At 37.5% G+C, this 13,379-nt stretch overlaps 1 protein-coding gene across 4 annotated transcripts in view; it reads right to left on the bottom strand.

Annotated features, from left to right (window-relative positions):
- Positions 1–13,379, bottom strand: part of LOC128682480 (uncharacterized protein) — a 40,954-nt gene that overhangs the window by 17,013 nt on the left and 10,562 nt on the right. For all 4 annotated transcript variants that reach the window (XM_053767172.2, XM_053767173.2, XM_053767171.2 and 1 more), the window contains 10 exons: positions 12,380–12,491; positions 11,692–11,845; positions 10,149–10,251; positions 9,492–9,671; positions 8,707–8,779; positions 7,740–7,817; positions 6,997–7,033; positions 4,343–4,493; positions 2,249–2,374; positions 1,514–1,632 (listed from right to left, as the gene is read on the bottom strand). In XM_053767172.2, coding sequence (XP_053623147.1) covers positions 1,514–1,632; positions 2,249–2,374; positions 4,343–4,493; positions 6,997–7,033; positions 7,740–7,817; positions 8,707–8,779; positions 9,492–9,671; positions 10,149–10,251; positions 11,692–11,845; positions 12,380–12,491 — 1,133 coding nt within the window. The remainder of the gene's footprint in view (positions 1–1,513; positions 1,633–2,248; positions 2,375–4,342; positions 4,494–6,996; positions 7,034–7,739; positions 7,818–8,706; positions 8,780–9,491; positions 9,672–10,148; positions 10,252–11,691; positions 11,846–12,379; positions 12,492–13,379) is intronic.

Raw genomic sequence — 13,379 nt, 5'->3', positions numbered from 1 at the left:
GAGAGAGAGAATAATAATATTCATATTAATATTACTATTTGTTCGTCGCGAACGCGGACTTAGACCTCGTGAACTCATAAAATTGAGAATAGATTTTTCAAAAACGACATAACCTATTTTGATGCGCCACGTACTTAAAAATTCTATTGACAGATCCCTACATACCTTTTAAATTTCATCAAAATCAGTCAAACGGTTCCAAAGTTATCGTGTCACAAACATTACATACAAGTACATTAAAAAAAATGCATTTTTGCCCCAAGTTGATTTGTAGACCACGCTCGCTTCGGTCAATAAATGCGAAAGTTTGTTAGGAAGGACGTGTGTATTTGTTTGTTACTCTTTCACGCAAAATCAAGTAGACGGATTGTTATGAAATTTGGTACACGGGTAGAATATAACCTGGAATAACACATGGGGTAATTCTTATCACGAAATTTCCAAGGGAGAGCGATGTCCCGGGGCGCAGATGACATAATGGAAAAAATATGTACGATCTAAATAAAACAGATACCCATATTTAGAATCATCGTAACACTCATACAACCACCCATCAATTTGACTTAAAAACAGCGCGGGTACACAGTGAACCTGAATAAGGTTTTGGTCGTCGCTTTGAAAGGATATTGACACTTAAATTACTTAAATTGGGCAGTGGTTAAGGGAATAAAATTAAATGTATGTTGTAAGAATTCTCAAAAGATCATTTTTATTATTGGTTGCTAAGCACCGATGCCATAGTCTTTTTAAATTTATTTTTTTAATATAATATTGACTGCTCAAGGATATTAATTCATAGACTGTGACAAATGCAGTTAAAACTTGGTTGGAATGTCCATTTATAAAACTAGCTGCCCAACCTTGCTTCGCTCGGGTAGAACTATAATCAAATTTTGTTTTTTAACCCCCGACGGAAAAAGAGGGGTGTTATAAATTTGACCGCTAAGTGTGTCTGTCTGTCTGTGTACGTGGCACCGCAGCTCATCAACGGGTGAACCGATTTGGATGCGGCTTTTTGTTTTTTTCTGATAACCAATTTTTATGCGGTGATTCTTAAGACATGTTTGATCAAAATCGGTTAAGCCGTTCAAAAGTTGTAGTGAAATTAATATTGAAAGTAGGGGATTTTTTAATTTGTCTAACAAATATATTTGTTTGTTACCTCTTCACGTTCTATCTACTCAAACAATCTTCTTGAAATTTTGCATAAATGTAGTTTGAAGTGTGGAGAAGGACATAGGGTACCTTTCATCCCGGATAAATAAAGATTCCCGTGGGAAATTAACGCGGGCGCAAAAACTGGTTTATAACAACACTAGATGTTGCCCGGGGCTTCGCTCCCGTGGGAATTTCGAGATAAAATATAGCCTATAGCAATCTTGGATAATGTACCTTTATAATGGTGAAAGAATTTTTGAAATCGTTAGCTTCGGAGATTACCTGCCCTCAAACATACAAACTCACAAATTCTTTATAATAATAGTATAGATTAAGTTGGGATTGTGAAACTCACCCTTTTCACATAGTTCTCCTCCCAAAACTGTGGTCGCCTGCCGTGTTGCAGATAATCGCTGAGCTTCACCACGTCCGTGAACCGGGGGTCTGTTGGACCCGATTTGGGCCCAACCGCCGCTGTAACATAACCATTGTGACGTTAAGTGTGGTGGTTCCGCCCTAGAATACGTGAAAATGCCAGTGGGGCTAGGGAAATTTATGGGCTGTATATATACAGGGTTACTGGTATCAAACGCAAAACCTCCTAAAGACTACTTGGGTACATCAAAACAAGCAACTTTTATTCCACGACTTTTCGTGAGTGCGTAGTTTTTTGTTTCATATAAAAAATTCAATCTAATTTGCGATTCTACACATGTTAACTCTATGTAATAGCCGAGCAACACGAGACAGTACAGTGGCGTTATGTAGCGGAATCGAACATAGAGTTAACGTTTTATAGAAACGACATTAAAAGTAAACAAAGTAAAACAGTAAAATTTTTTGCGTTTATTACGTTTAGACAAAAATCGTAGAACAAAAGGTGTTAGTGTCTATGTGACGTTATAAAATCACAGATAATATTCCAAAATGTTGAATAATACTTTTAAACGGTTATAGGGGCGTCACAGCCGCGAATTCGGAGTAAGATAGACTTACGCTAATGACTAATAAGGTTCGCGATAGCTGACGACGCGACGTCAACTTTGACGTCCAGTCGTAAACCGCAACACGAATTTTCAAAGAAACTCACGCTTGTGACTGATGAGGTTCGCGATAGCTGACGACGCGACGTCAATTTTGACGTCAGTCGTAACTGACGACGAGGATGACGCCGGCGCGGAGGGCGCGGCGGCAGTTGTGCTGTCATTAGATTCATCTGAAAAAAAAACACATTTCATGACAATACTGAATGAGAAAAAAAAACTAATAGTTTAATAAAATAATAACAAAAATATTTTTTTTGTTTAATAAAATAGAACAGGTAACATTCTGAAACCGAACCAGAGTGTGCCAGGTCATTGACCATTCTTCAGAAAGATTTAGTTATTTATTTTCGTGAGGTTCCCTCTATGGTTGAGCTACGCGATGGCTGACCCATGCGTCAACTCGTGAACGGGTGCTGCCAGAGGGAACTATAGTACAGTCAAAGACTCGCTGCCCGCGGGGCCATAAAACTTCGGTGCGCTAAGGCGAGGGGCATGCGATGAGTCACTTATCGATATCAATCCCTAAGTGCGCTTGCGCACGGCACTTTTTCACAACATAAATATCGTCACAAAGCTTGCGTCGCGCGTGGTGCATCACTATGCCTGCTCTAAGGCCCGCAAGTGCGACAGAGAACGCGACAGGCGGCGTCTCGCTTCCACGTTTTATGGCTCTGCGGGCAGCGAGTCTTTGACTGTACTATAGTCATCTCGTTTCTCATATATTTTTTGTAAGTAAATTGTGTTTCACATCGATACATATATATATTATAATCAGCACTCGGATCACAATCATAACCTGTTTTGATATACCTTTTGACTATGTACATTATGTACTTTTATATATTATTAGAAAAAACATTGTAGGGACCGACATAGTTCAAATGAGTTTCATTCGGCATTTCTTCTCAGCAGTGGTTGTTACGAAATGCCAGTAGTTTGGAGCTTGTGAGAAATAAATATAAATATAAAAATTCACGAGAAAAAGTGCCTGTGAAGGTCTAATTTCTGAATTGATGAAATGATTTGAATTTGAATTCGATTCAGAAAGATAAATTCGGAAAAGTTTCTTTTTCCGTTTCTTTTATAAAGATATATTAAAAAATATAACACAGGAACATTTAAAAAAGCGACACTATTTTTTTATAGGAACCTGGTACACTCACTTTACCTTCACTATACAGGGTTACTGGTATCAAACGCAAAACCTCCTAAAGACTACTTGGGCACATCAAAACAAGCAACTTTTATTCTACGACTTTGTGACGTGATTCATAATTTTTTTTCTCATATAAAAAAATACAATCTAATTTGCGATTCTACACATGTTAACTCTATGTAATAGCCAAGCAACACGAGACGGTACAGTAGCGTTATGTAGCGGAATCAAACATAGAGTTTACGTTTTGTAGAAACGACATTAAAACTAAATAATATAAAGAAATTGTATTTATCACGTTTAGACAAAAGTCGTAGAACAAAAGATGTTATTCTCTATGTGCCTTATGCGCCTTTGGAAGGTTATGCGTTAGATACCAGTGACTCTGTACAAGCAATATACTTTGTCGTTGAAAGTGCCGAAAAAGATGACCTGCTTATAAATTTTTTCGAAAAAAAAATCAAATTTACGTTTCAATAATTTTATTTCAATCTCTCTCTCTCTCATCTGAGCGTATTCTCGGTTTCTTCCTCAGCGATTGAGCGTCGAAGCCCAGGGTCCGCTTTCCTACTTTTCCGTGACCACTTCGCGCGGTCGTCGGCGTCCCTAGTTGTCAAACCATTGTCACGCATATCATCCTTGACGGCATCAAGCCAGCACTTCTCGTGTTTGCTTGGCAGAAGGACCAAACTGTATGCAAAAAAAAAATTGTAAGAAACAATAGTGGTAAGCCTGTCACGATAGGGACCGACCCTGTTCTAATGAGTTTCTTTCAGCATTTCTTCTCAGCAGCGGTCGTTCCGAAATGCCAGTAGTTTGTAGCTTTTAAAAAAAAATGACTGAATAATAAAATTGGACGTGCAAAAGTGCCTGTGAAGATCTAATTTCTGTATAAATGATTTGATTTGAAACCCTGTTGAAGGAACCGGATACACGTTCAGACGATAGAGAGTGATACAAGATAAACGTCCTTCAGTCTCACCCGCACTGTTGTCGCCCAACACCCGCAGCCTGGTGTGCAGGAAGGAGCCGATGTCCGCGCATGCGTCCCACTCGTCCTCGGAGTTCGAACGGGACCACACACGTGAACTGGAACCCATACCCCAGCCGACCACTCGCTCGGCGCTTATGTCCTGGAAACGTGACAATAAACAAATAAATGAATGAATAAAGGAATGAATGAATGAATGAAAGTTGAATGAATGAAGGAAAGAATGAATGAAGGAAAGAATGAATGGATAAATAAATGAATGAATAAATACGGACAAATCACACAGATAAACATAATAATCTTCTTTATAGTCGTATTACGTCATGGTTGAGGGTCGAGGTGGAATTAAACATACACAACAACTTTCTGGGCACTATTAATTGTATTGCCATTGTCTTCTCCATCTCACACACAAGTTAATAAGAATCAACCAGTGTGCAGGTTTCCTCACGATGTTTTCCTTCACTGGAAGCAAGTGGTGGTCGATGAAAACTACTATTAAGACAGATTGGTATACAAACTCATGTGACGCGAGTAGGATTCGAACCTGGGACCTTTCTATCCACAGGTGTTAACCATTACACCACCGCTTCAACCAGTATGCAAGTTATATGATATACAGGTTTTTGTAAAAGCGGAACACAAACTTTCACCCCCCATTGTAGTCAATTGGGACCCTATGTTGGAACGGGAGCCATTAACTATACGCATACTAAATTTCATCGAAATCGGTCCAGCTGTTTAGACGTGAAAGCGGAACAGAAAGACAGACTTTCGCATTTATAACATTAGTATGGATTAATAACAATCGTTAGCATATATTAGAAATTGACTTGAAGAACGCTGACGTAAATTTGGCTTCTAGTTTCATCATCTTTAGTTACGACTAGATGTCGCCCGCGGCTTCGCTCCCGTGGGAGTTTTGAGACAAAATATAGCCTATAGCAATCTTGGATAATGCACCTATCTTATGGTGAAGGAATTTTTGAAATCGGTTAGGTAGTTTCGTAGATTATCCGCCTCAAACATACGAAATCACAAATTCACAAACGCTTACCTCTTCATAATAATTACTAAAATTGACGAAATAACATATCGAATTTGCGTCAGTGTCTACATTACTTTCTAATCTATGCTAACGACCGTATTAATATATAATTTTGGATTATAATGTGTTTTAGGAATGTTTGTTATTTATAGTGGACAAAATAAATTAAAAAATCCCAAAATTACTTGCTAGAAAACAGCTGACGGTTTCAAAACGATTGAACATACTTTCAAACATAGCTAAGAATGTTCTCGATTAAAATCTCTTTCAAATAATAAAAAAAAAAAAACAAATAAATCAAAATCGATCCAGCCGATTGGCTGCGGCGATAGCACGGACAGATATACAGAATAAATGTATGTACGTAAATGAGAATAAATGTCTTTAAACGTTCACAAAAACTATGTTATATGAATTATCCTATACATAATTTAGATGATAAGCGTAGAATTATAATTTAATTAACGACTATCGCAATAGGTAACACTGTAATGATACGGCTAGTTATTAATAAATAAATAAATGAATGAATGAATGAATGAATGAATGCGGTGACAAACATGCGGAGATGAGAGAAATATATTAAGTGTGAGGCTTGTTGATAACTAACCGTAGACAGAGAAAAGTATATACATCATATACTTAATTTAGATGATAAGAATAGAATTATAATTTAATTAACGACTCTATAGCAATGAGTAACGTTATAATGATAGGTCTAGTTATTAATAACAAAATAAATGAATGAATGAGTGAATGAATGAATGCGGAGACAAACATGCGGAGATGAGAGAAATATATTAAGTGTGAGGCTTGTTGATAACTAACCGTAGTTATTAATAAATAAATAACAAATAATAATAATAAAAAATACCTAAACCTAACCTAATTTTCATACAAACTTTCAACCCCCCATTTATAGTCATTTGGGGGTTGATTTATGAAACAAAAGGGTCCTATGTTTGAATATTGATTTTTGATGTCGTTAACAACAGCAGACCGAGAGACCAATTTTGAATTATTTTTAGTTATTAATTTATTTCTTGCAAATGGTAGGCAAACTTTTTGTAATCTCTGAAACTACCGAGCCGATTTCAAATTTTCAAATTTTTGAAAGGTACAAGGTAGGTACAATCCAAGATATATTTTATCTCAAAATTCGCACGTGAGCGAAGCCCCGGGCAACATCTGGCAATATAAAAACGTGAAAAAGTACCTGTGAAGGTCTAATTTCTGAATGAATGATTTGATTTGATATAAACACAAAAAAATCAGTTATCATTATACGTACTACGACTAGCTTTTGTCCGCGACTTCGCCCGCGTTAATTTCCAACGGGAATAGTTATATTTCCGGGATGAAAGGTACGCTATGTCCTTATCCATACTTCAAACCAAATGTATGCAAAATTTCAAGGCGATTTGTTGAGTAGATACAGCGTGAGAGGCGTGAAGAGGTAAAAATCAAACAAACAAACAAACAAACAAACAAACAAACAAACAAACAAACAAACAAACAAACAAACAAACAAACAAACAAACAAACAAACAAACAAACAAACAAACGTACATTTATAATAATAGATAGGATCACTCACCATATTCCCGTGTTGCCACTCTTGCGCATCTCTGTCACTGTAACAATAAAATGAATAAAAGTATAAATAAATAATAAATAAATAAATATATTAGTACAAATCACACAGATTGAGCTGGCCCCATAGTAAGTTCGAGACTTGTGTTATGGGATACTAACTCAACGATACTATATTTTATAACAAATACATATATAGATAAACATCCAAGACCCGGGCCAATCAGAAAAAGATCATTTTCCATCATGACCCGACCGGGGTTCAGAGGGAAGCACTTTACCACTTCGCCACCGGGGTCGTATCGAGGTCGTGAGTATAGCACTTATTTTCACTGTCTGCGCGAGGAGCTCAACGGCGCAGTGGTTTGCGCGCTCGGCGTGCGATAGTAGCGGTTAAGACACTCACTCACAATGGTCGGTATTGGATGGGTGACCGATGTTTTATCTTGAGCTCCTCCGTGCTTCATAAATCCTACTATAAATAATATTAGTAATATTATAAATGTGGTAGTTTGTGAGGATGATATGTGTGTGTGTGTGTATGTGTGTATGTATGTTAGTTACTCTTTCACGCAAAATCTACAAAACGTGAATGTTATGAAATTTGGTACACGGGTAGAATATAACCTGGAATAACACATAGGGTATCTTTTTCTATCCCGAAATTCCTACGAAAATGAAGCTCAGGGCGCGGCTAGTATAAAATAATTAAATATAATAGTCATTATGTAAAAAAAAAAAACTTACGATTTATGCGAGAGCGATTCGTCGTCCGTATGCTCTGTCCCGCTCATGTGCCTTTGTCGCTTAGGGCTTGGAGAGTCACTAAAAAAGGACAACGTACCAACGTGAGATTGCGAACGATAGATTACAATCTATTTGCAAACGTAAAGTTTTTCCTCAATTTATAATTAAACTAACGATAGGAAATTACGTAAGATTGTAATCTTGATTGGAACTGTTAGTTGTGGCAAATTAACGGAATATATTTCGTCAGTTTGTAAATGTGACGACATGGGACTTCGTATGATAAATCATCGAAAAAAGTGAACTATAAAATTTGTGACAAATCATTTGCAAATTTAACCTAATCTATTTATCTTTTACGAAAAATACGTAAAACTATGAACCGTCGAAATCAAAAAATCAAAATCAAATCATTTATTCAGTAATTAGGCCTTCACAGGCACTTTTTCACGTCGTATTCTAAATTATATATACTAAAATTTCGGAACGACCACTGCTGAGAAGAAATGCCGAAAGAAACTCATTCAAACAGTGTTGGTCCCTATCATGCCAGAAGGGTTTACCATTTTTGAAATATAAATTTATGTATAATTTTTTATCAGTAATATAACAAAGTAAGTACACAATAAAGTACATAGTCAAAAGGTATACTGAAACATATTGATTGTGATGAAATATATATATATATATATACGGTACTATATTTTATAACATATACATATATAGATAAACATCCAAGCGGGTCTTGGATGGGCCAATCAGAAAAAGATGATTTTCAATCATGACCCGACCGGGGATCGAACCCGGGACCTCTCGGTTCAGAGGCAAGCACTTTACCACAGCGCCACCGAGGTCGTGCAATTTAACGGCTATGTGGGGGTTTTGTTTTACACCCTGAATAAAATATTTACGTTTAGAACATAGTTTACAATTTATCGATGTGAATAAATCACTTTTGTGAACTTACGAATCGGAGTGTTCCCGTTTTGGCGGGCTGTGCTTCTCTTTTGTGTTCAACTTTATGAGCGGCGGTGGTCCTCCTGGAAGTAAAGGACGATAGATTTCATCCATGGGTGGTTCTCGGAGCGTTCCGAGCGCTGCGGCCGCGCTGTCATTACACGATCGACGAGAGACGGAATGGTTGAACGGAAAAAGATTTTATAGTATTAAAGAGCATATGAATGATAAACATTGAACTTATGTAAATATTTTGTTGCTATAGTATTTTGTTTTAAATTAATGTAATATTAATTATTAATATTTGCGCGGCTGCGTGCAGGCTGGTTACAGTCGACTTCAGATCTATGTAAATCTTCTATTCCGTCAATTTTCTTGAGGAAGGGAATAATTATCAGAATCAATCATTAGTAAAAAATTACATTGCCACAGTGCAGATTATTTTAAAGCCGGATAGCAAAACTGATTCTTGTCTTTGATAACATTTGAAAAATTGCAATAACAGCGCGGCCGTAGCGGTCGAAACGCTCTGAGAAACGCCCCGATATAGACATTTATACTAAGGAAATGTCTTTCTGTTTCATGTAATTTATCTAAGAATTAGTCATGATGCGAATTAGTCCATTTTAGATTTAGTCATTTTGCTAAATTAGTCTATTCGAGAATCGATCACGTGATGTTTTGCATGGCATTTTTTAACAAATAAACAATTGAATTGAACATTATCTTGTGTGCGAACACTGGTGTTTAATTCTATTCAAGACGCCTAAAGGCATCTGGCATGACATGACTTACCATTGACGTTATATTTCTCCGCCTTGCCCTCATCACAGTCGTCCTTCTTCACGTACGCCCTGAGTTCGGACACCTCGTGCTTCTGGTTGGCCTCTTGCTTCGGCGAAGCGAGCTTCGACGACGGTTGCTTCTCAGCTAGCTTCTCTTGCTTGTCTTCCGTCGGAACCGCTGTTACTATACCTGGGAAGTGTTTTAATAAATAACCTCTCTATATCTCGTTACGTACAGTCAACAGCACATTGAGTTATCCTGCATGAATCTCTATGGCGCGGTAATACCGGCGGGTTTGCCATGATTTTGGGTAGGTTGATGTGCTGTTGACTGTACAATTTATATACTAACACAATACATATATAATTACAACACAACAATTACAATTCATATATAATTACTTACACATGTATTTTTCATAACTAGTGCCATCTTTCCAATTTTATTTGAATCAAACGCTTTTGACCGCGGCATCGCCCGCGTTAATTATCCATGGGAACAGTTATATTTTCCGCGATGAAAATTTTAAATTTACCCTATGTCCTTATCCACACTTCAAACTACATGTATGCAAAATTTCAAGAATATTGGTCGAGTAGATAAAGCGTGAAGAGGTAACAAACAAACAAACTTACTTAGCATTAGATGTGTTAAAACGTAACTAACCACTATCACAGTCGGGGGGCTCGTCCTTGTTGTTCCACCGGATATCCGTTAATCCTTTTATCCGGAGATCCTCCGCTGTCTTCAGTAAACTGGCTAGCTGCGACTGCAACATGCATATTCAGATGTAATAAATGTTTCGATGAATATTCATACACGCACTTGACGTTGTCCGCGGCTCCACCCGCTGTAAAAAGTAACCTATGATACTTCCCAGCTCTCAAACTATATCCACGCCAAAAAAAATCACCTCAATCCGACGCTTCGTTTTGACGTGAAAGACGGACAAACGAACACACTTTCACATTTATAATATTAGTATAGACGCCACATGAAAAAGCGGTGGTGGTGTAATGGTGAAGACGCTCGCGAATGTTTCAGTCACAGGTTAGGATCCTACTCGTGAGTTTGTACACCAATCTGACTCATGTATCAGTTGAAGGGAAACATCGCGAAAAAAACCTGCGCAGCTTAAGTGACAGCTTAAGTTCATTAGTAAAAAGGAGTCTCGTTGGACGTTGAGACCAGGGAGCCTTGAGGCGAATATAAAAGTCACGTGAGACGCATTCAGGCGTCTTGAATAACTAAATCTGACACCAGTATCAGCGATAACACTATCGAAGCCTAAGAATTAAATAAATAAAATATTATGTATATTTAAATTAAATACACATAATATATTTAAATTTAAATATACATAATATATTTAAATTAAATAAAACTAAGAAATAAACAAAATATTTAAATAATTAAAATATTTTGTTTATTTAATTCTTAGTTTGGAAGAAACACACAGATTGATTTAGGCCCAATGTAAGTTCGAGACTTGTGTTATGGGATACTAACTCAACGATACGATATTCTATATTACATACATATATAGATAAACATCCAAGGCCCAGGTCAATCTGAAAAGATCATTTTTACATCTTGACCTGCCCGGGGATCGAACCCGGGACCTCCAGTGTAGCAGTCCGCCGTGATGAACATTAAGCCACTTCGTTTTAAGAATCGATTCTCCTGGACACGATCAACATCGGTCGCTACTAGGGCATGCATACCGGAATTCCGGAATATCGTAATTCCGGTATCTCGGACAGATTCTTTCGAAATTTCAATAGCGGAATTGAAGGGACAAATACCGTAATACCGGTATTCATAATAAAAAATACTTTAACGAATGTTGATTCAATTTAGTTTAGATTTAAGAGAGGTTAGTAGCTGTTAGTGTTATATAAAGTAGGTCGTTGATTTGATCTCAAATTATTGTAAAATTTTAATTAATGTTAATCTCGCATTACGTATTACATAACAATATTAGATTGATTAATTCGATTGATATTATAAGAAATTAAGACTTATTAAGATTAGACGATTGTTCTTTTCTTTAAACACACTATATATGTTCTCTTATAAATAAGTATAGATTTATAGAATAAACAAATTCCGGTACCAGTATCGGAATTCCGGTATTAGGTCTCCAGTACCGAACACCAATTCCGGTATTGATAACTTTCCGGTATTGCATGCTCTAGTCGCTACTCACATGATGAACATTCATCTCGCCAGTATACATGTAATCCAGCAACGCTTTAAGGTGACGCGGCTCAGCGCCGTCTATCACCAGGACCGGCTCTCCCTGCGCCTCGTGAGCGCTGAGCAGCGTGCCCAGCAGCTCCGAACACGCTGCTAACACGACCCTGAGATAGATAAAGTCTTTATTGCACCATTCACAAAGCAGTTATAAGTTACAACAAGATACAAACATAACGAGTGCAAAGGCGGACTTATCGCTGATACAATTTCTCGTAATAGTTGGTATTTCCTATCTGGCTCATCTGAGCGCTTTCTCTGTTGTGTTCCTCAGCCGTTGACGTCGGAGCCCTGGGTCCGCTTCTTACATTTCCGTGACCACTTCGCACGTTCGGCATCACTAGTTGTCAGACCTGTGCTCATCTTCCTAATCAATATTTTTGGACAAGACGATATCAAAGAAAACAAATATGACGTCAATAAGGTCGAAAATCGAATGCACTGGCATCAAGATACTAGCACTAGTATTCATATTAGCTCTAAAATATGAATGCACTGGAATTAATCTAATTCTTAAATATAGCAAAAAAAAAATTTTCGATCAGAGACCCCTGACTCGAGTTTAACATTTTTTACCCATCACAAAGAGTGCACAACGCCGCTAAAGAAGTTTTCACTTGAAAAAATAGCGTTGGACCCACCTGTGCGCCCTGAGGGACACCCCTCTTATGTGCTGTGGATCTATAGTGTCCTTGTTGGGCACTTGCGATGCGAAGTTCGACGAACAGTACAGAGTCACGTCACAGAACCTCTCTGGAAAAGAAGGTCACGTCACAGAACATCTCTGTTTGAAGCGATGGTGGTGTAATGGTTAAGACGCCCGCCTGTGGATCGAAAGGTCCTAGGTTCGAATCCTACTCGTGCCACATGAGTTTGTATACCAATCTGACTCATGTATAGTAGTTTTCATCGTCCACCACTTGCTTCCGGTGAAGGAAAATATCGTGAGGAAACCTGCACACTGGTTGATTATTAACTTGTGTGTGAAATGGAGAAGGCAACGGCAAACCACTCCATTAATAATGCCAAGAAAGTTGTTGTGTGTGTTTAATTCCACGTAATGACCGCGACCCTCAGCCATGAGGAATACGACTATGAAGAAGAAGACCAACTGTTTAACCTCGATTTGGCCCACTTAAATGCCCTCGGGAACAGTTTTCTCTTCGTATTAAAATGGGATTGGGATTGTTGAAATAAATATCCATAGCGCATTTAAAACTCACACAGCGCCATCTTGTGTTTTTTTTTGCAAAGTTATAAAACGTGTGCATTTAGCGCCACCTATAATAGAATACAAATTAGATGGCTATCTATAAAATAAAATGTATAATGCATTCAAATTATGAAATACGATAATCAAATGTTACTTTAATTGATCAATTTCTTTTTACAACTAACTTTTGACCTTTGTGTCGCTCGCGTGAATTTCCCTTCCAAGAAAAGAATCGAAAATGTATAAGACCTATATTTGTTAATTGACGTCCTTGGAGAAAAGGCTGCGGTGAAGTTTGTTGCGCCGCTTCTTCTTCACCTGCGCTTTGGAAGCCGGCAGTAGACTTAGTTTAAGTAATTTTTGACGTCAATAAGTGATGTATATCATCCTAAATTGAATAAAGAACTAAAAAAAAATAGAAGTAGAAT

The sequence above is a fragment of the Plodia interpunctella genome, chromosome 30, assembly GCF_027563975.2.
Source record: "Plodia interpunctella isolate USDA-ARS_2022_Savannah chromosome 30, ilPloInte3.2, whole genome shotgun sequence".
NCBI classification, from domain to species: domain Eukaryota; kingdom Metazoa; phylum Arthropoda; class Insecta; order Lepidoptera; family Pyralidae; genus Plodia; species Plodia interpunctella.
This window is presented reverse-complemented; position numbering and strand designations above follow the sequence as displayed.